This window comes from Carcharodon carcharias, chromosome 35 (assembly GCF_017639515.1).
Source record: "Carcharodon carcharias isolate sCarCar2 chromosome 35, sCarCar2.pri, whole genome shotgun sequence".
Classification (NCBI taxonomy): domain Eukaryota; kingdom Metazoa; phylum Chordata; class Chondrichthyes; order Lamniformes; family Lamnidae; genus Carcharodon; species Carcharodon carcharias.
In genome coordinates, this window is record NC_054501.1 from 1,480,419 (window position 1) to 1,507,337 (window position 26,919).

Consider the following 26,919-nt stretch of genomic DNA (forward strand, 5'->3'; position numbering starts at 1 on the left):
CCAATTAGAATACTGCGCACAGTTCCAGTATCTGTATCCCACTTACAATACTGCACATATTTCAGTATCTGTATCCCGCTTAGAATACAGAGCACATTTCCAGTATCTGTATCCCGCTTAGAATATAGAGCACATTTCCATTATCTGTATCCCACTTAGAATATTGCGCACAGATCCCGAATCTGTATCCCACTTAGAATACTGCACACAGTTCCAGTATCTGTATCCCGCTTAAATATTACACACATATCCAGTATCTGTTTCCCGCTTAGAATGCTGCTCACAGTTGCAGAATCTGTATCCCACTTAGAATACTGCACACAGTTCCAGAATGTGTATCCCACTTAGAATACTGCGCACAGTTCCAGTATCTGTATGCCGCTTAGAATACTGCGCACAGTTCCAGTATCTGTATGCCGCTTAGAATACTGCACACAGTTCCAGAATGTGTATCCCACTTAGGATACTTCACAAAGTTCCAGTATCTGTATCCCACTTAGAACACTGCAAACAGTCCAGTATCTGTATCCCACTTAGAATACTGCGCACAGTTCCAGTATCTGTATCCGACTTAGAATACTTCACACAGTTCCAGTATCTGTATACCTCTTAGAATACTGCACACAGTTCCAGTATCTGTATCCCACTTAGAATACAGCACACAGTTCCAGTATCTGTATCCCACTTAGAATACTGCACGCAGTTCCAGTATCTGTATCCCATTTAGAACTCTGCACACAGTTTCAGTATCTGTATCCCACATAGAATACTGCACACAGTTCCAGTATCTGTACATCACTTAGAATACTACACAGAATTCCAGTATCTGTAACCCACTTAGAATACTGCACACTGTTCCAGTATCTGTACCCCATTTAAAATACTACACATAGTTCCAGTATCTGTACTCCACTTAGAATATTGCGCATAGTTCCAGTATCTGTTCTCCACTTAGAACATTGCACACAGTTCCATTATCTGTTCTCCACTTAGAATTATGCGCACAGTTCCAGTATCTGTATCCCTCTTAGAATACTGCACACAGTTCCGGTATCTGTATCCCACTTAGAACACTACACACAGTTCCAGTATCTGTATCCTATTTAGAATACCACAGACAGTTCCAGTATCTGTACCCCACTTAAAACACTGCACATAGTTCCAGTATCTGTACCCCACTTAGAATATTGCATACAGTTCCAGTACCTGTATCCCACTGTAACTCATCCCGGATCTCTGTTATTCTATATATAAACCCCCCAACCCCTTGATTAGATTCCAGTCTGTAACTCACTCCCAGGTATCTGATATTCTATATATAAACCCCCCGAGCCCCTCGATTAGATTCCAGTCTGTAACTCACTCCCGGGTATCTCTTATTCTATATATAAACCACCCGAACCCCTCAATTAGATTCCAGTCTGTAACTTACTCCCGGGTATCTGTTATTCTATACATATAAACCTCCGAACTCCTCGATTAGATTCCAGTCTGTAACTCGGTCCCGGGTATCTGTTATTCTATATATAAACCACCCGAACCCCTCAATTAGATTCCAGTCTGTAACTTACTCCCGGGTATCTGTTATTCTATACATATAAACCTCCGAACTCCTCGATTAGATTCCAGTCTGTAACTCGGTCCCGGGTATCTGTTATTCTATATATAAACCCCCCCGGACCCTTTGATTAGATTCCAGTTTGTAACTCACTCCCGGGTATCTCTTATTCTATATATAAACCACCCGAACCCCTCAATTAGATTCCAGTCTGTAACTTACTCCCGGGTATCTGTTATTCTATACATATAAACCTCCGAACTCCTCGATTAGATTCCAGTCTGTAACTCGGTCCCGGGTATCTGTTATTCTATATGTAAACCACCCCGAACCCCTCAATTAGATTCCAGTCTGTAACTCACTCCTGGGTATCTGTTATTCTATATATAAACCACCCCGAACCCCTCGATTAGATTCCAGTCTGTAACTCACTCCCGGGCATCTGTTATTCTATATATAAACCACCCCGAACCGTTCGATTAGATTCCAGTCTGTAACTCACTCCCGGGTATCTGCTATTCTATATATAAACCCCCCAAAACCCCTCGATTATTTTCCAGTCTGTAACTCACTCCCGGGAATCTGTTATTCTATATATAAAGCACCCCGATCCCCTCGATTAGATTCCAGTCTGTAACTCACTCCCAGGTATCTGTTATTCTATATATAACCCCCCGCAAACCCCTCGATTAGATTCCAGTCTGTAACTCACTCCCGGGTATCAGTTATTCTATATATAAACCACCCCGAACCCCTCGATTAGATTCCAGTCTGTAACTCACTCCCGGGCATCTGTTATTCTATATATAAACCACCCCGAACCGTTCGATTAGATTCCAGTCTGTAACTCACTCCCGGGTATCTGCTATTCTATATATAAACCCCCCAAAACCCCTCGATTATTTTCCAGTCTGTAACTCACTCCCGGGAATCTGTTATTCTATATATAACCCCCCCCAATCCCCTCGATTAGATTCCAGTCTGTAACTCACTCCCGGGTATCAGTTATTCTATAAATAAACCACCCCAAACCTCTCAATTAGATGGTGTCGAGCTTCTTGAGTGTTGTGGGAGCTGCACTCATCCAGGCAAGTGGGGAGTATCCCATCACACTCCTGACTTGTGCCTTGTAGATGGTGGACAGGCTTTGGGGGAGTCAGGAGGTGAGTTACTTTCTGCAGGATTCCCAGCCTCTGACCTGCTCTTGCAGCCACAGTATTTATCTGGCTGGGTCCAGTTCAGTTTCTGGTCAATGGTAACCCCCAGGATGTTGATAGTGGGGGATTCAGTGATGGTAATGCCATTGAACATCAAGGGGCGATGGTTAGATTCTCTCTTGTTGGAGATGGTCATTACCTGGTACTTGTGTGGCACACTCGTCCCGTCCGCTTCGATCCTGCCACCCTTGCCCACGTGGCCTTTCTCTCCGAGGCTCTCCATCCTTTTCATTTATCTTTCTCTCTCTCTCTCCCTTCTCTCCTCATCCCACCTTCTCCCGACAGGCCAGAGAAACCTGACGACATGATCTAGCCGACAACCGACGCCCACCCACCCACCCGCCCGCCCGCCGCAACTCACCTTGCCCAGGTTGTGGCTGGGATGACCAGGGGCCGATAGGCCCACCGGGCTGCCACGCCCCCTGCTGGCTGGTGACCCCCATTCCTCCACCGGCCCTCCCTGCCGCGCACCCCCCCCACCCCCCAACCCCCCCCCACCACCCACCCCTAACTCCGCACCAGGGCCCACCTCGACGACACCATGGTGGACCTTGGCAACAGCTCGGTGGACTTCTACCCCAAGCAGGAGCCGCCGGAGACTGGCCATGCCGGGGAATTTGTCTGCACGCCGCAGGAACTCTGCTCCCTCATGGAGATCCGGGGGCCAGAGGCGCTGCAGAAGATACGGGAGTCGTATGGAGACGTCACCGGCCTGTGCCACAGGCTCAGGACCTCGGCCTTGGAAGGTGAGGACCCCAGCCCGGTGCCCGGGCAACACTCCCCCACCCCCTTCGCCCCTGCACCTCTTCCCCCCCACTTCCGCCACCCTCCACCCCACCAAACCATCCCTTCCCCCCACTCCATGCCCCCAAACCTCCACCCCCACCTCCACCTCCCTCCACCCCACCAAACCACCCCTTCCCCCCCTTCCACCTCCCTCCACCCCACCAAATCACCTCTTCCCCCCCACCCAATGCCCCCAACCCCCCCACCCCCACCTCCGCCTCCCTTTACCCCAACAAACCACCCCGCCCCTTCCCTCAGTGGGCACCGGGTCTCAACAGGGAGGGAGGAGGGGAGGCCGGTGGGGTCTATACAGGCCTCTCAGAGCGAGGCGGGTGGGGGGCGGAGTGGGGATTGAGGGACACGGGGAGAAGGTGGGATTGAGGGATACGGGGAGAAGGTGGGATTGAGGGATACAGGGAGAAGGTGGGGATTGAGGGATACAGGGAGAAGGTGGGATTGAGGGATACGGGGAGAAGGTGGGGATTGAGGGATACAGGGAGAAGGTGGGATTGAGGGATACGGGGAGAAGGTGGGATTGAGGGATACGGGGAGAAGGTGGGGATTGAGGGATACGGGGAGAAGGTGGGGATTGAGGGATATGGGAGAGAAGGTGGGGATTGAGGGATACGGGGAGAAGGTGGGATTGAGGGATACGGGGAGAAGGTGGGATTGGGGGATATGGGTAGTAGGTGGGGATTGAGGGATACGGGAAGAAGGTGGGATTGAGGGAAATGGGGAGCAGGTGGGATTGAGGGATACGGGGAGAAGGTGGGGACTGAGGGATACGGGGAGAAGGTGGGGATTGAGGGATACGGGGAGAAGGTGGGGATTGAGGGGTACGGGGAGAAGGTGGGATTGAGGGATACGGGGAGAAGGTGGGGATTGAGGGGTACGGGGAGAAGGTGGGATTGAGGGATACGGGGAGAAGGTGGGGATTGGGGGATATGGGGAGTAAGTGGGGATTGAGGGATACGGGGAGAAGTTGGGATTGAGGGATACGGGGAGAAGGTGGGGATTGAGGGATACAGGGAGAAGGTGGGGATTGAGGGATACGGGGAGAAGGTGGGGATTGAGGGATACAGGGAGAAGGTGGGGATTGAGGGATACGGGGAGAAGGTGGGATTGAGGGATACGGGGAGAAGGTGGGATTGATGGATACAGGGAGAAGGTGGGGATTGAGGGATACGGGGAGAAGGTGGGATTGAGGGATACGGGGAGAAGGTGGGATTGAGGGATACAGGGAGAAAGTGGGATTGAGGGATACAGGGAGAAGGTGGGATTGAGGGATACGGGGAGAAGGTGGGATTGGGGGATACGGGGAGAAGGTGGAGATTGAGGGATACGGGGAGAAGGTGGGATTGAGGGATACGGGGAGAAGGTGGGATTGAGGGATACGGGGAGAAGGTGGGGATTGAGGGGTACGGGGAGAAGGTGGGGATTGAGGTATACGGGGAGAAGGTGGGGATTGAGGGATACGGGGAGAAGGTGGGGATTGGGGGATATGGGGAGTAGGTGGGGATTGAGGGATATGGGGAGAAGGTGGGGATTGAGGGATACGGGGAGAAGGTGGGATTGAGGGATACGGGGAGAAGTTGGGGATTGAGGGGTACGGGGAGAAGGTGGGGATTGAGGGATACGGGGAGAAGGTGGGGATTGAGGGATACGGGGAGAAGGTGGGGATTGGGGGATATGGGGAGTAGGTGGGGATTGATGGATATGGGGAGAAGGTGGGGATTGAGGGATACGGGGAGAAGGTGGGATTGAGGGATACGGGGAGAAGGTGGGGATTGAGGGATACGGGGAGAAGGTGGGATTGAGGGGTACGGAGAGAAGGTGGGATTGAGGGATACGGGGAGAAGGTGGGGATTGGGGGATATGGGGAGTAGGTGGCGATTGAGGGGTAAGGAGTGTAGCTGGTTAGCGCAGGATATAGTTGGGTGTGTGCTTACACTGACGGGTTTTTGGAGTGATGATCCGGGCTGTCTCTCCCACAGGGCTCTCGGACAATCCGGCACAGTTCGAGCGGCGGATCCATTTCTATGGAAGAAATCTAATCCCTCCAAAGAAAGCGAAGACCTTCCTACATCTCGTGTGGGAGGCTCTGCAAGATGTAACGCTGATTATACTGGAGGTTGCAGCAGTCGTCTCCCTGGGCCTGTCCTTTTACCAGCCTGGCCGTGACATGGATGATGGTGAGATTCTTCCTCGGTTCCATATCTTCCAAAGCGAGGAAGTTTCCTCCCGCCTGCAGCAATGAGTGTGTCCGATAATGCAGGCTGAAGCTGTCCCCACAGTTCCTGACAGTGAAATTACCCAACTCCCCGTATACCTCAAGCCCACCTTCTCCCCTTATCCCTCAATCCCACCTTCTCCCCGTATCCCTCAATCCCACCTTCTCCCCGTGTCCCTCAATCCCCACCTTCTCCCCGTAACCCTCAATCCCACCTTCTCCCCGTATCCCTCAATCCCACCTTCTCCACGTATCCCTCAATCCCCATCTTCACCCCGTATCCACCAATCCCAACTTCTCCCCGTATCCCTCAATCCCACCTTCTCCCCGTATCCCTCAATCCCACCTTCTCCCTTTATCCCTCAATCCCCATCTTCTCCCCGTATCCCACAATCCCACCTTCTCCCCGTATCCCTCAATCCCAACTTCTCCCCGTATCCCTCAATCCCACCTTCTCCCCTTATCCCTCAATCCCCATCTTCTCCCCGTATCCCACAATCCCACCTTCTCCCCCGTATCCCTCAATCCCCACCTTCTCCCCATATCCCTCAATCCCCTTCTTCTCCCCATATCCACCAATCCCACCTTCTCCCCGTATCCCTCAATCCCACCTTCTCCCCGTATCCCTCAATCCCACCTTCTCCCCATATCCCTCAATCCCCAACTTCTCCCCGTATCCCTCAATCCCACCTCCTCCCCGTATCCCTCAATCCCCAACTTCTCCCCGTATCCCTCAATCCCACCTCCTCCCCGTATCCCTCAATCCCCACCTTCTGCCCGTATCCCTCAGTCCCACCTCCTCCCCGTATCCCTCAATCCCACCTTCTCCCCGTATCCCTCAATCCCACCTTCTCCCCGTATCCCTCAGTCCCACCTCCTCCCCGTATCCCTCAATCCCACCTTCTCCCTGTATCCCTCAATCCCACCTTCTCCCCGTATCCCTCAATCCCCACCTTCTCCCCGTATCCCTCAATCCCCACCTTCTCCCCATATCCCTCAATCCCCACCTTCTCCCCGTATCCCTCAATCCCCACATTCTCCTCATATTTTACAAATCCTGATACCCAGTTCCCCTGCAGCTGTTCCTGCCCCCCACACCCAGCCTCCTGCCACCCCCGCCTACTCCATCTCCCCCCCCCATCCCCCGCATCCTTCTATCCCTCTCTCCCCTCGTCTGTTTATCCAGCTCCTTAAACACATCGACACGATTCACCTCCACCCCCTTCCCTGTGGGATTGAGTTCCACCTTCTCCCCGCTCTCTGGGTAAAGACATTTCCCCTGAATCCCTCTCCCACGATCGGATTTATTAGGGACTGTCTTATATTGATGCCTCCCCCCACTAGATCTGGTCTCTCCCCCCCCCCAACAAGTGGAAACATCTTCTCTACGCCGACCCTATCGAAACCCCCTCCATCATTTTAAAGAGCTCGATCAGGTCACCCCCTCAGCCTCCTCTTTCCCAGAGTAAAGAACCCCGGCCGGTTCAACCTTTCATATCCAAATATTGGGTCAATGTTCAAAGCGGTATTCGTTAATGCAAATGGGATAGTTACAAAATTAGGCATTTCCAATAGTTGGATTTTCATCTTGTCACAAGGGAGTACTGTCGGAGGGTCAGCGCTGAGGGAGCGCCGCACTGTCGGAGGGTCAGTGCTGAGGGAGTGCCGCACTTTCGGAGGGTCAGCGCTGAGGGAGCGCCGCACTGTCGGAGGGTCAGTGCTGAGGGAGCTCCGCACTGTCGGAGGGTCAGTGCTGAGGGAGCGCCGCACTGTCGGAGGGTCAGTGCTGAGGGAGTGCCGCACTGTGGGAAGGTCAGTGCTGAGGGAGCACCGCCCTGTCAGAGGCTCAGTACTGAGGGAGTGCCGCACTGTCGGAGGGTCAGCGCTGAGGGAGTGCCACACTGTTGGAGGGTCAGTGCTGAGGGAGTGCCGCACTGTAGGAGGGTCAGTGCTGAGGGAGCACCGCACTGTCGGAGGGTCAGTGCTGAGGGAGCGCCGCACTGTGGGAGGGTCAGTGCTGAAGGAGCGCCGCACTGTCGGAGGGTCAGTGCTGAGGGAGCGCCGCACTGTCGGAGGCTCAGTACTGAGGGAGCGCCGCACTGTCGGAGGGTCAGCGCTGAGGGAGCACTGCACTGTCGGAGGGTAAGTGCTGAGGGAGCACCGCACTGTCGGAGGGTCAGTACTGAGGGAGTGCCGCACTGTGGGAGGGTCAGTGCTGAGGGAGTGCCGCACTATCGGAGGGTCAGCGCTGAGCGGGTGATGCACTGTCAGAGGGTCAGCGCTGAGGGAGAGCTGCACTGTCGGAGGGTCAGTGCTGAGGGAGTGCCGCACTGTCGGAGGGTCCGTGCTGAGGGAGTGCCGCACTATCGGAGAGTCAGCGCTGAGCGGGTGATGCACTGTCAGAGGGTCAGTGCTGAGGGAGTGCCGCACTGTCAGCATGCCGCCTGTTGCGATCTGGCATTAACCCAAATTGCCCGCCCTCTCAGATGGACATCGCTGGTCCCTTGCCCAGTATTGTTGGAGGAGTGGGCGCGACCCGGGGTTCTATTTCCCGGCAACAACATCTCCAAAAGGTGGAACAGGACAGCCATCCCCTCAAAGGCGAGTGGGATCTTGCTGTGCGGCAGCTGGCTTCTGTGGTTCGCCGGGTACAGCAATGGGGACCTCCCCCTTTCAAATGGAAACAAAACGTCCGCCCTTCACCTCAACGGGACCCCCGGGGGTGTTGAGCCCCGAGCTGGTTCCCCGCGCGATGGGTTGTAACCGCCACCCCCCCCCCCACCCCCACCCCCACCATCTCCACCGCTGACCCTCTCGGCCCTCCTCTCTCCCTCAGTGTGCTTGGGCACCGACCCGGCGCCGGAGGAGGAGGGCGGCGGCGAGGCTGGCTGGATCGAGGGGGTGGCCATCCTCCTGTCTGTCCTGTGCGTGGTCCTGGTCACCGCCTTCAATGACTGGAGCAAGGAGAGGCAGTTCCGGGGCCTGCAGAGCCGCATCGAGCAGGAGCAGAAGTTCAGCGTGGTCCGGCACGGCCAGGTGGTGCAGATCCCCATCGCCGACATCACCGTGGGTGACCTCGCACAGATTAAATACGGTAGGTGTGCTCGTCGGTGGGGGGGAGGGGGGGGGTGGGGGGGGGGTGGGGGAGGGGCAGCAACCACCCCCCACCCCCCCAATCGGGCGGGGGAGGGCGTTCGATTGACGTAACTCCTCATAGCGCTGGAGTAGGGCGGGGAGGGTAGTGGTCCACCACAGTGTAGATACTGACCCCTCGAGCCTTACCCAGTTTTGCTTTGGACTCATTCGTGGGAAAGACCGAGTCGTCAACGGAACAACAATTTACACTGCATGGGAAGAGAGTGCTGGCTGGCTGGCTGGCTGGCTGGCAAGGGGGCTCCTGATTGGTCGAGGCGTTGCCCTGGGAGAATGCACCAGCTGCTGACAACTGACCCTGATAAAGCTTCGGGGGGGGGGGTGGTGGGGGGGGGTGGAGTGATGGGGGGAGCTTTGGGTGGTGGGGTGAGGGGAACAGCCATTCCCTGATACATTCCTCAGGGCAATGCCTTGATCATTCAGAGCCTGCCTGCTTTGAATTTAAGCTAAAGCTTGGCAGTTAACTTGGCCCTGGTGTATCCTCCGTGCGCTGTCAAAAGCCCAACATGGGTGCAAAGCAAGATCCCAGATGGAAAAAGCGGTTCAGAATCTTCCAATGGCAGGTGCTTGTCACCAGCATTCGTTACTCATCCTTCACTGCCCCTTGAACGAGTCACTAGGGCCTTAACAGAGGGCAGATAAGAGGCAGCCCCATGGCTGTGGGGTCTGTAGTCACATATAGGCCAGACCAGGTAAGGGACAGCAGATTTCCCTCCCTGAAGGGCATTAGGGAGCCAAATGGGCTCTCGTGACAATCGGTTGTTACAGAAACTGAGACTTAAATTGCGATTCCAGCTTTATTAACAGAATTTACATTCCACCAACTGCTATGATGGGATTTGAACCCATGTCCCCAGTGCATTAACCTGGGCCTCGGGATTACTAGTGTAGAGACATTACCATAAGGCCATCCCCTCCCATTCAAGTTCAGAGCAATGCCATTGGTTTTTCCATTTGCAATATGATCGTTACAAAAGTGTTTTTTTCTAAATTTATCATTCACGGGATGTGGGGGTCACTGGCTAGTCCAGTATTTATTACCCATCCCTAATTGCCCCTTGAGAAGTTGGTGGGTGAGCCGCCTTCTTGAACCGCTGCAGTCCCCGTGTGGTGTAGGTACACTCACTGTGCTGTTAGGGAGGGAGTTCCAGGATTTTGTCCCGTGTGGTGTAGGTACACCCACCGTGCTGTTAGGGATGGAGTTCCAGGATTTTGTCCCCCGTGGTGTAGGTACACCCACTGTGCTGTTAGGGAGGGAGTTCCAAGATTTTGTCCCATCTGGTGTAGGTACACCCACCGTGCTGTTAGGGAGGGAGTTCCAGGATTTTGTCCCGTGTGGTGTAGGTACACCCACCGTGCTGTTAGGGAGGGAGTTCCAGGATTTTGTCCCCGTGTGGTGTAGGTACACCCACCGTGCTGTTAGGGAGGGAGTTCCAGGATTTTGTCCCGTGTGGTGTAGGTACACCCACCGTGCTGTTAGGGTGGGAGTTCCAGGATTTTGTCCCGTGTGGTGTAGGTACACCCACCATGCTGTTAGGGAGGGAGTTCCAGGATTCTGACCCAGCGACAGTGAAGGAACGGCCGATATATTTCCAAGTCGGGATGGTGAGGGGCTCGGAGGGGGAACTTGCAGGTGGTGGTGCTCCCCATGTGTCTGCTGCCCTTGTCCTTCTAGGTGGTAGAGGTGGTGGGTTTGGGCGGCGCTGTCGAAGGAGCCTTGGCGAGTTGCTGCAGTGCATCTTGTACATGTTACACACACTGCTGCCCCTGTGCGTCGGGGGTGGAGGGAGTGAATGTTTGTGGATGGGGTGACGATCAAGCGGGCTGCTTTGTCCTGGACGGTGTCGAGCTTCTTGAGTGTTGTGGGAGCTGCACTCATCCAGGCAAGTGGGGAGTGTCCCATCACACTCCTGACTTGTGCCTTGTAGATGGGGGATAGACTTTGGGGGAGTCAGGAGGTGAGTTACTCTCCGCAGGATTCCCAGCCTCTGACCTGCTCTTGTAGCCACAGTGTTTATATGGCTGGGTCCAGTTCAGTTTCTGGTCAATGGTAACCTCCAGGATGTTGACGCAATGGAATTCAGCATGTCAGACATGCCATTGCGCAGGGGAACCAGGAACACCGGGTTCCCTCTCAGGGGGGAGGTGAGACTCGGGGGTGGGGGGTGTGGGGGGGTGGGGGGGGCGGGGGGGGGTGTGCGGCACTCAGCTGGCATGGCCGAGGAACTATCGCGCTTGGTCTCCGTGGGATCTTGCTGTGCCAGCTTTGGGCGCGGGCGGGCCGCGGGTCGGCCCGGTTCAACCTCTAGGGGCTGGCGTTTGACCTCCGACCTCTGGTGACCCGGCAGGTGACCTCCTCCCCGCGGACGGCATCCTCATTCAGGGCAACGACCTCAAGATGGACGAGAGCGCGCTCACCGGGGAGTCGGACCACGTGCGCAAGTCGGCGGACAAAGACCCAATGCTGCTCTCCGGTAGGCCCACGGCACTGAGGAGGGAACCAATAGGAGCCGGCCGAGGCCATTCAGCCCCTCCGACCCTCTCCCATCCGCCCCCCCACCCCCCCCCCCCACCCCACCACCCCGCTCAATACCATCATGGCCGATCCTCCGGTGACAACCCCGCTTTCTGCGCCCCCTACCCCTCGACCCCCTCGCCGTGTGTAAGTCTCTCTCCCTCCGTCCCGAACGTCCTCGACGACTGAGCTCTCTCTCGGGTCGGGAATTCCGTACCCGCGGAGCGAAGGAATTTCTCCTCGTCTCAGTCCAAAATGGCCGCCCCCTTGTCCTGAGACTGTGACCCCCGACCCCCCCGCCCTGTTTTGGACTCTCCAACCTGGTGGGTGGGGTTAGGGGAGAACCTCTAGGCAACCCCTTCAGAATTTTATAGGTTTCAACGCCATCACCTCTCGTTCTTCCAAACTCCGGCGAGTATCACCGCGTTCTACTCAGTCCTGTCTCTTTCCAGGAACCCTCCAGGCCCATGTGACATCGCCTCAGCGATCAGAACAAGAATAGATTCCTAATGCAGCTCAGAGAGAAATGAACAGCACGGGGTTAGATACAGAGTAAAGCTCCCTCTACACCGTCCCCATCAAACACTCCCAGGACAGGTACAGCACGGGGTTAGATAAAGAATAATTGTCCCCTTACACTGTTCCCATCAAACACTCCCAGGACAGGTACAGCACGGGGTTAGATGCAGAGTAAAGCTCCCTTGTTCTGACAGTTTTCTCTTTAAGCCGTCCCTTCCCCTTCTCCGCTTCGAGGAGAACAATCCCAGCTCCTCTGCCCTGTGCTCACGAACTGGAGTCCCCTCATCTCCCAGCAGACCTTCCTGGTAAATCCCCTCCGCACCCTCCCCAAGACCTCGGCGTCCTTTCCGTAAACGTGTGGGGCACCGACTGGGACGCGATACCCCAGCTGCGGCCCAACTGGCAGCTGCTCTGGCGGACTGGGGGCGGGGGGGTGGGCGGGGGGGTCGGTGTAGGGGGTTGAGTTCGTCGATAGCCGCTGGAAGGCGCAACCTCAAGCGTTGTCATCTCTCCCCACCAGGCACCCACGTGATGGAAGGTTCCGGACGCATGCTAGTGACCGCCGTGGGGATCAACTCGCAGACCGGGATCATCCTCACTCTCCTCGGGGCCGGGGTCGAAGAGGAGGAAAAGATGGGGAAGAAAGGTAGAGACGCACACCCGCCCCCCCCTTCCCCCACCAAATCCCCCTTCCCAACTCCCCTCCCCCCACCAAATCCCCCTTCCCAAGTCCCCCCTTCCAGTCAGGTCTCGCAGGCTGGAATTGCCTATGGGCATGAATGCTCACCAGGGTCTCTGCAGGAGGCTGCCACTTCGAAGGCCACTGCGCGTGCACATGGCGCCCTAAATGTTTCAGGGTCTTGGTGGGCGGACGGGGCATGCGGCTCCCATTTGGACGCAGGTGGTGTCTAAGGGGAGCCGGGGTGCCTCATTGAAAGGCACAGGGCCGTTCGAGGAGGAGGCCCTGGTCCTTCGGCTAACCCCAATTTCCCTTCCCTTGATGTCGGCCATTGGCGAGGTATGGGGAAGCGGGGGAGGGTGCGGTGGGGGGAGTCGAGCTCGGTGGGGGAGGGCGGGAACAGCACCAGCGTCTTTTGCACTCGAGCGCTGTGCCCCCCTACCCAACTCTACACTGAGCCCAACCATTTTGGAATGTTGCCCTAGCAACCCCACCGACCCCCCCACACCCCCCCCCAACAATTTTTTCACCTCCTTGCTCGCTCGTTCCGTTCCTCTCTCCTTTCTTTCTTTGTCCCTTCGCTCTGCATTCAGCTGGCTACTGTCCTGCCCTTCCCTCCTCACCTAGACCCACCATTTGCATGTCTACTTGTCCCATCCCGTTGATGGTTCGAGCGAGAAGTTGAGGGTGGGGGGAGGGGGCTGCTTGATAAATTGAGCGAAGCCATTGAGGTCCCGGTCAACCTGCCGGCATTTTCCGGGAGTTTCTCCGGAAACGCAATCAGCCGCCGGGGGGGTGGGGGGGGGATTGGTCACCCATGTTCTCCCAACGCCAGGAAGGGGGCCATTTGAACGTCAAGTCACCCAATGGGATTGAAGTATCTGTTGGCTTCCCTTTTTGGCCCAGGAGTCGAGTGGCCAATCAGGGCAGCGGTGGGTAGTGGTGGCGGGGGGGGGGGGGGGGGTGGCGGGGGGGGGGGGGGGGGGGGGGGGGGTGGCGGGGTAGGTGTGAAGGGGCAAATAGGGGTGAGCAGGGGTGCAATGGAACCTTCCTTGACTATGAGGTGGACTGCCGCCCAGGGCAGGAACAGTGAGATGCAACCTCCTTTTGCCCACCAACACCTCCCCTCATTGGTCTAAGAGGAGAATTGACCGAATGGGCACCCAGTCAAGATGGCCGCCACCAAGGAACTTCAGATCTCCAGGGTTGTGGGTTTTAAGAGGCAAAGAATTTGGGGGAAATGGAAGACTGTACTGAACTTCCACCCCTAAACAGGATAGATTGTTTTTTTATTTACCCTTTCATGGACATTGCTGGCAAGACCACCATTGCTGCCCATCCCTATCTTCCCCTTTAACAGAGTGGTTTGCCCTACCCATTTCAGCAGGGCAGTAAAGAGTCGACCACATAGCTGTGGGTCTGGAGTCACGTGTAGGCCAAACCAGGCAAGGAGGGCAAATTTCCCTCCTGAAAGGGGGCATTAGTGAACCAGATGGGCTTTTGCAATGATCGATGACCATAGCTTCATGGTCACCATCACTAGTTTTAATCAATTGAATTAAAATTCGGCCATCTGCTGTGGTGGGATTTGAACCTGGGTCCCCCCCAGAGTGTTAGCTTCAGTGTTTAACTAGGACCAAGACATTACCGAATGCACAGCCACCATCTCTCCTATGTTAGACAGGTTTCTGGAATAAGATTGAGGGATACGGGGAGAAGGTGGGATTGAGGGATACGGGGAGAAGGTGGGGATTGAGGGATATGGGGAGAAGTTAGGGATTGAGGGATACGGGGAGAAGTTAGGGATTGTGGGATATGGGGAGAAGTTAGGGATTGAGGGATATGGGGAGAAGTTAGGGATTGAGGGATACGGAGAGAAGTTGGGGATTGAGGGATACGGGGAGAAGGTGGAATTGAGGGATACAGGGAGAAGGTGGGATTGAGGGATACGGGGAGAAGGTGGGGATTGAAGGATACTGGGACAAGATGGGGATTGAGGGATACGGGGAGAAGGTAGGATTGAGGGATACAGGGAGCAGGTGGGGATTGAGGGATACAGGGAGAAGGTGGGGATTGAGGGATACAGGGAGAAGGTGGGATTGAGGGATACGGGGAGAAGGTGGGGATTGAGGGATACGGGGAGAAGGTGGGGATTGAAGGATACAGGGAGAAGGTGGGATTGAGGGATACGGGGAGAAGGTGGGGATTGAGGGATATAGGGTGAAGGTGGGATTGAGGGATACGGGGTGAAGGTGGGATTGAGGGATACGGGGTGAAGGTGGGATTGAGGAATATGGGGAGAAGGTCGGGATTGAGGGATATGGGGAGAAGGTGGGGATTGAGGGATATGGGGAGCAGGTGGGGATTGAGGGATACAGGGAGAAGATGGGATTGAGGGATACAGGGAGAATGTGGGATTGTGGGATATGGGGAGAAGGTGGGGATTGAAGGATACAGGGAGAAGGTGGGATTGAGGGATACGGGGAGAAGGTGGGGATTGAGGGGTACAGGGAGAAGGTGGGATTGAGGGATACGGGGAGAAGGTGGGGATTGAGGGATACGGGGAGAAGGTGGGGATTGAGGGATATAGAGTGAAGGTGAGGATTGAGGGATATGGGGAGAAGGTGGGATTGAGGGATATGGGGAGCAGGTGGGGATTGAGGGATACAGGGCGAAGATGGGATTGAGGAATACAGGGAGAATGTGGGATTGTGGGATATGGGGAGAAGGTGGGGACTGGGGGATACGGGGAGAATGTGGCGATTGAGGGATACGGAAAGAAGGTGGAATTGAGGGATACAGGGAGAAGGTGGGATTGAGGGATACGGGGAGAAGGTGGGATTTGGGGAGAAGGTAGGATTGAGGGGTACGGGGAATCACCCATTCTGAACTATGAGGTAAGACAGCTTTCCTGACCCTAATGACCCCATGCTGGTAAGCCCCAGGTTCCCACCGTAGGGAGCCCACATCTTAAACCCGTGCCCCGGCCAAAAACTGCAAACACTGGGAATGTCCAGCCGGACTGGCAGAAGCAGCGCCGTTTAGAAACAGAGTGCCGTGTCCCCCCAATTCTCCATCCCGATCCCACACTCTGACCTCCCTCACCTCGGCCAGCGGCAAATGTCCCAATCGAGCTCTCTGCCCCCTTACCAAAGTCTACACCGAGTTTCAGGCCGTAGCCCCTGCCCCACCTTCCTCGCTCGCTTGGTCCCTCCCTCGTTTCTTTCTTAATCCCCCCACTCCGCATTTAGGCCCGGATGCTATCCTGCCATTCACTCCTCATCTACACCCCCCGTTCGTCTTGTCTACTTGTCCCAGTCGTTGGCTGCTTGAGCGATGGGGGGAGGGGCGGTGGGTGGTGGTTGGTGTGGGCCTGACCAGTAAATGAGTGATGCCAGCGAGGCCCTGGTTCCTTCGTCAACCTGCCCGGCATCTTTCCGGGGGGGTTTCCCAGAAATGGCGCTCGGTCACCAGGGGGGATTCGTCACCAGGGTTCCCAACCCCAGGAGGGGACCATTGGATGGTGAAGTCAACCCGATGGGGTTGAAGCCTCTGTCGGGCCTTCCTTTTGGCCCAAGAGTTGGGGGTGTCGGGGGTAGGGTCGGGCGGGTGTGGTGAGGGTAGTGCGGAGGTTGGGGAGTGTGGAGGGTCACGGCGAGGTCAGAGGGCACCTCTGGGATTATTTCCGGCTGGACTTTGCAGCCATCGTCTCAATGCGACCCCCACCCCCTCCCTCCCCAGGGCCACTGGCTGGCGTGCGAGATGCTCCGGATTTGGTGAATGTTTAACTGTAAAAAAATAACCGCGGTGGGAGAGGGAGCAGTTCGACTGATACTCAAGACCAGCCAATTGGTTAGTGAGGAGAAAGTTGGCCCTAGGCTGAGGCCTTAAGGTCCTCTCACCCCTCTTTCCTCCACATTGACCTGCGACCTTCCCCTCTGACCACTCGCTCCCTCCTCACTCACTGATGACCTGCAATGTTTCCCCCTCTGACCTCTTGGCCCCTCCTCACTCCACATTGACCTAGGATCTTTCCCCTCTGACCTCTCACTCCCTACTTGCTCCCTGGTAACCTGCGATCTTTCCCCTCTGACCTCTTGCTCCCCCCTCGCTCTATCTTGCCCTGCGACCTTTCCCCTCTGACCTCTTGCTCCCTCCTCACTCTATCTTGCCCTGCGACCTTTCCCCTCTGACTTCTTGCTCTCTCCTCGCTCTATCTTGCCCTGCGACCTTTCCCCTCTGACCTCTCGCTCCCTCCTCGCTCTATTCTGCCCTGCGATCTTTCCCCTCTGACCTCTCGCTCCCTCCTCACTCTATTATGCCCTGCGATCTTTCCCCTCTGACCTCTCACCCGCACCCACCACCCCCCACCACCACCCCCCCCCCAAACTTCCTCTTGCTCGATGTTAACCCGCGGCCTCCTGTGCCTCCGGGAGGGCCTGCCTCACTCTGCCTGTTCTCTGTCCCCCTCCCCAACCCCACCAACCACCTCCCCAACACTGCACGCCGCAGCCAAGAAGCAGGACGGTGCTGTCTCCAGGGAGAAGCAGCCGCTGAAGAGCACCGAGGGGGGCGAGGCGGACGAGCGGAAAAAGAAAAAGACCCACGCCCCCAGGAAGGAGAAGTCGGTGCTCCAAGGAAAGTTGACCAAGTTGGCTGTGCAGATTGGCAAAGCAGGTAAGAGCTCAGAGCCGCCGGAGGGGCTCCCACTTAACGGTGGGACCCTTGGTGTGAGGAATGTCTGACATCGAGGTGTGGGGGAAGGGCGGGGGGGGGGGGCGTGTGAAGGCAGAGATTGGTGTTGTGGGGGTGGGGGGGAGGTGTTGCGGGGAACGTGGTCTAGAGAACAGTCGCGCCGGGACTTTTGGTGCTGGGGTTGCGGGTGGAGGCGGCGATCAGTGACCAAGAGATCCAGCGGGAGAGACAACAGTGGCATTGAGGAATCCATTCGTTCCATCGGGCCTGTGATGGCCCCCTTGGAAAGAGTTAGCCAATTGGCCCCAAACACTACCCCACCCTCCTTCCCCCCCCCCGACCTTCTCTTTTTCCCCCATAACCCTGCACATTTTCCCCCTTCCAGTATTTATCCAATTACACCCCCTCCCTTTCCGAGGGTGAATCTGCTTCCCCCCCGCCCTTTCGGGCAGCGCCTTCCAGATCACAACAACTCGCCACATCCAAAATAAATAAAATTCTCCTCATCTCCCCTTCCCCCCCTCCCACTCCCACCGATTCTCTTCAATCTGTGTCCTCCCCCACCTCCCTCCTCTCTGGTTACTGACCCAACCCGCCACTGGAAACAGTTTCTCCTCATTCACTCGATCGAGACCCCCTCGTGATTTTGAACCCCCCTCGGTTCGATCTCCCCCCTTAACCTTCTCCGCTCCGAGGAGACCAATCCCGTCTTCTCCGGCCTCTCTCCAACACCTCAACTGAGCTCGAAGTTCATAGTTTATGTCGGGTCAAGATGGGCCCAGCAGTGGTGCAGACTCATGAAGGTAGGGGCTTGGCGGAGTGTCCCACAATGCAGTGCCAAGACCCTCGGGGTGAGATAGGCGGCCACCCCAAACTCCGAGCCTGAGCGACTGACTCCATCCCGCTCCCCGGGTAACCAGATGAGGTTAATGCGGCCTGCTCACGACCTCACTGTCACGATTGGCCGAGGGATGGGCTACCGGCCTCGTCTCCGCCCATTTCCCGCCTCCGGAATGTTGCCCGGCTCCGCCTCCTGTCGTAGCGCTTCGGCTGCTGAAACCCTCGTCCACGCCTCGGTCCCCTCCAGACTCGACCATTCCAGCGCTCTCCAGGCTGCTCTCCCATTAGAAATCTCAACGCATCCAAAACTCCGCTGTCCCCCCACCCCATGTCCGAACTCGCACCAGTCACCAGACACCACCACCCCCCAGCCGTGCTCGCTGACCCACGCTGGCTCCCAGTCCGGAAACACCTCCATTTTAAAATCCTCATCCTCGCTTCCAAATCCTACCCTGGCCTTGCCTCTCCCCATCTCTGGCCTTGTCTGGCCCTTACATCCCTCCTACCTCCTTCAGCAACCTCCTCCAGCCCCTACACCCCTCCCTATCTCTGTAACCTCCTCCAGCCCCTACAACACTCCCTATCTCTGTAACCTCCTCCAACCCCCTACAACCCTCCCTATCTCTGTAACCTCCTCCAGCCCCTACAACCCTCCCTATCTCTGTAACCTCCTCCAACCCCCTACACCCCTCCCTATCTCTGTAACCTCCTCCAGCCCCTACACCCCTTCCTATCTCTGTAACCACCTCCAGCCCCTACAACCCTCCCTATCTCTGTAACCTAATCCAGCTCCTACACCCCTCCCTATCTCTGGAACCTCCTCCAGCCCCTACACCCCTTCCTATCTCTGTAACCACCTCCAGCCCCTACACCCCTCCCTATCTCTGTAACCTCCTCCAGCTCCTACACCCCTCCCTATCTCTGTAACCTCCTCCAGCCCCTACAACCCTCCCTATCTCTGTAACCTCCTCCAGCTCCTACACCCCTCCCTATCTCTGTAACCTCCTCCAGCCCCTACACCCCTCCCTATCTCTGTAACCTCCTCCAGCCCCTACAACCCTCCCTATCTCTGTAACCTCCTCCAGCTCCTACACCCCTCCCTATCTCTGTAACCTCCTCCAGCCCCTACAACCCTCCCTATCTCTGTAACCTCCTCCAACCCCCTACAACCCTCCCTATCTCTGTAACCTCCTCCAGCCCCTACAACCCTCCCTATCTCTGTAACCTCCTCCAGCCCCTACAACCCTCCCTATCTCTGTAACCTCCTCCAGCCCCTACAACCCTCCCTTTCTCTGTAACCTCGTCCAACCCCTACAACCCTCCCTATCTCTGTAACCTCCTCCAGCCCCTACAACCCTCCCTATCTCTGTAACCTCCTCCAGCCCCTACAGCCCTCCCTATCTCTGGAACCTCCTCCAGCACCTACACCCCTCCCTATCTCTGTAACCTCCTCCAGCCCCTACACCCCTCCCTATCTCTGTAACCACCTCCAGCCCCTACAACCCTCCCTATCTCTGTAACCTCCTCCAGCCCCTACAGCCCTCCCTATCTCTGGAACCTCCTCCAGCACCTACACCCCTCCCTATCTCTGTAACCTCCTCCAGCCCCTACACTCCTCCCTATCTCTGTAACCTCCTCCAGCCCCTACAACCCTCCCTATCTCTGTAACCTCCTCCAGCCCCTACACCCCTCCCTATCTCTGTAACCTCCTCCAGCTCCTACACCCCTCCCTATCTCTGTAACCTCCTCCAGCCCCTACAACCCTCCCTATCTCTGTAACCTCCTCCAGCTCCTACACCCCTCCCTATCTCTGTAACCTCCTCCAGCCCCTACACCCCTCCCTATCTCTGTAACCTCCTCCAGCCCCTACAACCCTCCCTATCTCTGTAACCTCCTCCAGCTCCTACACCCCTCCCTATCTCTGTAACCTCCTCCAGCCCCTACAACCCTCCCTATCTCTGTAACCTCCTCCAACCCCCTACAACCCTCCCTATCTCTGTAACCTCCTCCAGCCCCTACAACCCTCCCTATCTCTGTAACCTCCTCCAGCCCCTACAACCCTCCCTATCTCTGTAACCTCTTCCAGCCCCTACAACCCTCCCTTTCTCTGTAACCTCGTCCAACCCCTACAACCCTCCCTATCTCTGTAACCTCCTCCAGCCCCTACAACCCTCCCTATCTCTGTAACCTCCTCCAGCCCCTACAGCCCTCCCTATCTCTGGAACCTCCTCCAGCACCTACACCCCTCCCTATCTCTGTAACCTCCTCCAGCCCCTACACCCCTCCCTATCTCTGTAACCACCTCCAGCCCCTACAACCCTCCCTATCTCTGTAACCTCCTCCAGCCCCTACAGCCCTCCCTATCTCTGGAACCTCCTCCAGCCCCTACACTCCTCCCTATCTCTGGAACCTCCTCCAGCCCCTACACCCCTTCCTATCTCTGTAACCACCTCCAGCCCCTACACCCCTCCCTATCTCTGTAACCTCCTCCAGCCCCTACACCCCTCCCTATCTCTGTAACCTCCTCCAGCCCCTACAACCCTCCCTATCTCTGTAACCTCCTCCAGCTCCTACACCCCTCCCTATCTCTGTAACCTCCTCCAGCCCCTACACCCCTTCCTATCTCTTTAACCACCTCCAGCCCCTACACCCCTCCCTTTCTCTGTAACCTCCTCCAGCCCCTACACCCCTCCCTATCTCTGTAACCTCCTCCAGCCCCTACAACCCTCCCTATCTCTGTAACCTCCTCCAGCTCCTACACCCCTCCCTATCTCTGTAACCTCCTCCAGCCCCTACAACCCTCCCTATCTCTGTAACCTCCTCCAACCCCCTACAACCCTCCTTATCTCTGTAACCTCCTCCAGCCCCTACAACCCTCCCTATCTCTGTAACATCCTCCAGCCCCTACAACCCTCCCTATCTCTGTAACCTCCTCCAGCCCCTACAACCCTCCCTATCTCTGTAACCTCCTCCAGCCCCTACAACCCTCCCTATCTCTGTAACCTCCTCCAGCCCCTACAACCCTCCCTATCTCTGTAACCTCCTCCAACCCCCTACAACCCTCCCTATCTCTGTAACCTCCTCCAGCCCCTACACCCCTCCCTATCTCTGTAACCTCCTCCAGCCCCTACACCCCTCCCTATCTCTGTAACCTTTCCCAGCCCCTACACCCCTCCCTATCTCTGTAACCTCCTCCAGCCCCTACACTCTCCCTATCTCTGTAACCTCCTACAACCCTCCGAGATCTCTGCCCTCCTCCAATTCTGGCCTCTCGAGCAGCCCCCAATTCCCATCGCTCCACCATTGGCGGCCGTGCCTTCAGCTGCCTGGGGGGGGCCCTGAGCTCTGGTACTCCCTCCATAAACCTCTCCGACTCTCCCTCTATCTCTTTCTCTTTCTCTCCCTGTCTCTTTCTCTTTCTCTCTCTCTCTCTCTCTGTCTCTCTCTCTCTGTCTCTCTTTCTCTCTGACTCTCTCTCTCTGTCTGTGTCTTTCTCTCTCTGTCTCTCTCTCTCTCTGTCTTTCTCTCTCTGTCTCTCTCTCTCTCTGTCTTTCTCTCTCAGTCTCTGTCTCTCTCTCTGTCTCTCTCTCTCTGTCTCTCTCTCTCCCACACACACATCCCTCCTTTAAGACGCTCCTTAAAAGTGATACAAAAACAAAAATGAATCTGGCTGGAAAGACTCAGCAGGTCTGACAGCATGTGTGGAGAGGAATACAGAGTTAACGTTTCAAGTCCGTCTGACTCTTCATTAGAACTAAAGAGAAACAGAAATGAGGTGAAATCTGAGCTGTTAGGCGGGGGGTGGGACAGGTGGAGCTGGATAGAGGGCCAGTGATAGGTGGAGGCAAAGGAGAGATTGTCAAAGATGTCACCTGAATTACATCAAAGATGCCAAAGTTCATAGCCCCTTAAAGATAATATTTTGGTGACTTGTCCCTAATATCTTCGTAAATGGCTTGAAGTTTTATTTTGTTATATCAAGCTCCTGCAAAGTGACTTGAGGATAGTTCATTATGTTTCAGGCGCTATATAAATATAAATGATCTTTGTTGCTGGCCTGGGGGTCCTCTCTTTGTTACACCCAGTCTCCCGCAAGTAGACATTGCTTTCCTGGGCCTGCAGTGTCAAGTGACCTCCGCCCAAAGTTGCAGCCATCATAATCTGGGCCCCTGGGGGTCATCAGTCCCCCTCTGAAGCCAAAATTTACCAGCATGCGCCAACCCATGATTCCCTTCCAGCAATTGATCTCTTACTGACCTTGGAACCTGCCACCCTTCGATGCGCTTTGCGTACCCTGGAGCGGGGTGGGGGGGGGGAGGGGGGGTTGTGGTGGTGTGCATTCCGTCCGCCACAACCGGGCTCTGAGGCAAGGAGAGCAGCGTTGGCCCCTCACCACGGTTTTAAGGATGATGTGGAGGGTCTCGGGGTGGGGGTGTGAGGGTGAGGAGGGGATTTACCAGGATGGTTACCCAGGGGATGAGGGGGCTTCAGTATCACGTTGGAGAGACCGGAGGATTCCTGGGATTGTGCTCCTCGGAATGGAGAAGGTTGAAGGGGAGATTTAATCGGGGTGGGGGGGGGGGGGGGGGGGGGGGCGCGGGGGGGGGTGGGGTTCGAAATCACGAAGGGGGGGGTGGTGTGTCGATCGAGTGAGTGAGGAGAAGCTGTTTCCAGTGGCAGGAGGGTCGGTAACCAGAGTGGGGGTGCGGGGTGGGTGGGGGGTGGGGGGGGGGGTGGTGGGGGTGGGGTAGATGAGGAGAATTTTATTTATTTTGTTAGGGAGGGAGGGGAGGTCCGGGAGCATGGCCCAGCGACAGAGGAGGGAGGGCCGAACTGGGAGGGGCTGGGGCGGGTGAAAGGGAAGGGGGAGGGGCGGGATGGGGCTAGGGTGGGTAGGACGGGCAGAACTGCCTTACCCCAGCCTGTAAGGATCTGCAAGGCGCAAGTGACCAACCCTCTCCTTTGCCTCCAGGGTTGATCATGTCTGCGATTACTGTCATCATCTTGATCCTGTCGTTTGCCATCAAGACGTTTTGGGTGGAGGGCAGTGTCTGGCTTTCGGAATGTACCGCGGTCTACATCCAGTATCTGGTCAAGTTTTTCATCATCGGGGTCACCGTGCTGGTGGTGGCAGTCCCCGAGGGACTCCCGCTGGCCGTCACCATCTCGTTGGCCTACTCCGTCAAGGTGAGTGCCACTTGCAGAGGGTGGGGGGGAGAGGAGGGCGCCACCCACTCCCTCCGGCACCTGCACCGGCACCACCGCCCGTTCCCCACCCCCCACCACCACCACCAACACCACCACCAATCCCCCTCCTTCCCCACCACCACCACCACCAATCACCCTCCCCCCACCCACCACCACCACCACCAACACCACCACCAATCCCCCTCCTTCCCCACCACCACCCAACACCAACACCACCACCAAACCCCCTCCTCCCCCACCGCCAGCACCAAACCCCCTCCCACCACCACCACCAAACCCCCTCCTCGCCCACCACCACCACCACCAATCCCCCTCCTCCCCGACCAACACCACCACCAATCCCCCTCCTCCCCCACCACCACCACCAAACCCCCTCCCACAACCACCACCAAACCCCCTCCTCCCCCACCACCACCAAACCCCCTCCCACCACCACCACCAAACTCCCTCCTCCCCCACCACCACCAAACCCCCTCCCACAACCACCACCAAACTCCCTCCTCCCCCACCACCACCAAACCCCCTCCCACAACCACCACCAAACCCCCTCCTCCCCCACCACCAAACCCCCTCCCACCACCACCACCAAACCCCCTCCCACCACCACCAAACTCCCTCCTCCCCCACCACCACCAAACCCCCTCCCACCACCACCACCACCACCAAACCCCCTCCCACCACCACCAACACCATCATCAATCCCCCTCCTCCCCCACCACCACCACCAACACCACCACCAATCCCCCTCCTTCCCCACCACCACCACCACCAATCACCCTCCCCCCACCCACCACCACCACCACCAACACCACCACCAATCCCCCTCCTTCCCCACCACCACCCAACACCAACACCACCACCAAACCCCCTCCTCCCCCACCGCCAGCACCAAACCCCCTCCCACCACCACCACCAAACCCCCTCCTCGCCCACCACCACCACCACCAATCCCCCTCCTCCCCGACCAACACCACCACCAATCCCCCTCCTCCCCCACCACCACCACCAAACCCCCTCCCACAACCACCACCAATCCCCCTCCTCCCCCACCACCACCAAACCCCCTCCCACAACCACCACCAAACCCCCTCCTCCCCCACCACCACCAAACCCCCTCCCACCACCACCACCAAACTCCCTCCTCCCCCACCACCACCAAACCCCCTCCCACAACCACCACCAAACCCCCTCCTCCCCCACCACCACCAAACCCCCTCCCACCACCACCACCAAACCCCCTCCCACCACCACCAAACTCCCTCCTCCCCCACCACCACCAAACCCCCTCCCACCACCACCACCACCACCAAACCCCCTCCCACCACCACCAACACCATCATCAATCCCCCTCCTCCCCCACCACCACCACCAACACCACCACCAATCCCCCTCCTTCCCCACCACCACCACCACCAATCACCCTCCCCCCACCCACCACCACCACCACCAACACCACCACCAATCCCCCTCCTTCCCCACCACCACCCAACACCAACACCACCACCAAACCCCCTCCTCCCCCACCGCCAGCACCAAACCCCCTCCCACCACCACCACCAAACCCCCTCCTCGCCCACCACCACCACCACCAATCCCCCTCCTCCCCGACCAACACCACCACCAATCCCCCTCCTCCCCCACCACCACCACCAAACCCCCTCCCACAACCACCACCAAACCCCCTCCTCCCCCACCACCACCAAACCCCCTCCCACAACCACCACCAAACCCCCTCCTCCCCCACCACCACCAAACCCCCTCCCACCACCACCACCAAACTCCCTCCTCCCCCACCACCACCAAACCCCCTCCCACAACCACCACCAAACCCCCTCCTCCCCCACCACCACCAAACCCCCTCCCACCACCACCACCAAACCCCCTCCCACCACCACCACCAAACTCCCTCCTCCCCCACCACCACCAAACCCCCTCCCACCACCACCACCACCACCAAACCCCCTCCCACCACCACCAACACCATCATCAATCCCCCTCCTCCCCCACCACCACCACCAACACCACCACCAATCCCCCTCCTTCCCCACCACCACCACCACCAATCACCCTCCCCCCACCCACCACCACCACCACCAACACCACCACCAATCCCCCTCCTTCCCCACCACCACCCAACACCAACACCACCACCAAACCCCCTCCTCCCCCACCGCCAGCACCAAACCCCCTCCCACCACCACCACCAAACCCCCTCCTCGCCCACCACCACCACCACCAATCCCCCTCCTCCCCGACCAACACCACCACCAATCCCCCTCCTCCCCCACCACCACCACCAAACCCCCTCCCACAACCACCACCAAACCCCCTCCTCCCCCACCACCACCAAACCCCCTCCCACAACCACCACCAAACCCCCTCCTCCCCCACCACCACCAAACCCCCTCCCACCACCACCACCAAACTCCCTCCTCCCCCACCACCACCAAACCCCCTCCCACAACCACCACCAAACCCCCTCCTCCCCCACCACCACCAAACCCCCTCCCACCACCACCACCAAACCCCCTCCCACCACCACCACCAAACTCCCTCCTCCCCCACCACCACCAAACCCCCTCCCACCACCACCACCACCACCAAACCCCCTCCCACCACCACCAACACCATCATCAATCCCCCTCCTCCCCCACCACCACCACCACCACCAATCACCCTCCCCTCACCCATCACCAGCACCAATCCCCGTCCTCCCCCACCACCACCACCAAACCCCCTCCCACCACCAGCACCAAAACCCCTCCTCCCCCACCACCAGCTCCAAACCCCTTCCCACCACCACCACCACCAATCACCCTCCCCCCACCCACCATCAGCACCAATCCCCCTCCCACAACCACCACCAAACCCCCTCCTCCCCCACCACCACCAAACCCCCTCCCACCACCACCACCAAACCCCCTCCCACCACCACCACCAAACTCCCTCCTCCCCCACCACCACCAAACCCCCTCCCACCACCACCACCAAACCCCCTCCTCCCCCACCACCACCAAACCCCCTCCCACCACCACCACCAAACCCCCTCCTCCCCCACCACCACCAAACCCCCTCCCACCACCACCAAACCCCCTCCTCCCCCACCACCACCAAACCCCCTCCCACAACCACCAAACCCCCTCCCACCACCACCACCAAACCCCCTCCTCCCCCACCACCACCAAAACCCCTCCCACCACCACCACCACCACCAAACCCCCTCCCCTCACCCATCACCAGCACCAATCCCCATCCTCCCCCACCACCACCACCAAACCGCCTCCCACCACCAGCACCAAAACCCCTCCTCCCCCACCACCACCAAACCCCCTCCCACCAACACCACCACCAATCCCCCTCCCACCACCACCAGCACCACCAATCCCCCTCCACCCCCACCACCACCACCAAACCCCCTCCCACCACCACCAACACCAATCCCCCTCCTCCCCCACCACCACCACCACCAATGCCCCTCCCCCCACCACCACCTCCGCCAATCCCCCTCCTCCCCCACCA

The 26,919-nt window shown here is 57.5% G+C and overlaps 1 protein-coding gene across 1 annotated transcript in view; it reads left to right on the plus strand.

Annotated features, from left to right (window-relative positions):
- The first annotated feature begins 3,316 nt into the window (after nucleotides 1-3,316).
- Nucleotides 3,317-26,919, plus strand: part of LOC121272755 (plasma membrane calcium-transporting ATPase 3-like) — a 47,088-nt gene continuing 23,485 nt past the window's right edge. The window contains exons 1-7 of the mRNA XM_041179535.1: nucleotides 3,317-3,521; nucleotides 5,556-5,753; nucleotides 8,628-8,885; nucleotides 11,293-11,418; nucleotides 12,499-12,624; nucleotides 17,170-17,334; nucleotides 23,165-23,379. Coding sequence (XP_041035469.1) covers nucleotides 3,317-3,521; nucleotides 5,556-5,753; nucleotides 8,628-8,885; nucleotides 11,293-11,418; nucleotides 12,499-12,624; nucleotides 17,170-17,334; nucleotides 23,165-23,379 — 1,293 coding nt within the window. The remainder of the gene's footprint in view (nucleotides 3,522-5,555; nucleotides 5,754-8,627; nucleotides 8,886-11,292; nucleotides 11,419-12,498; nucleotides 12,625-17,169; nucleotides 17,335-23,164; nucleotides 23,380-26,919) is intronic.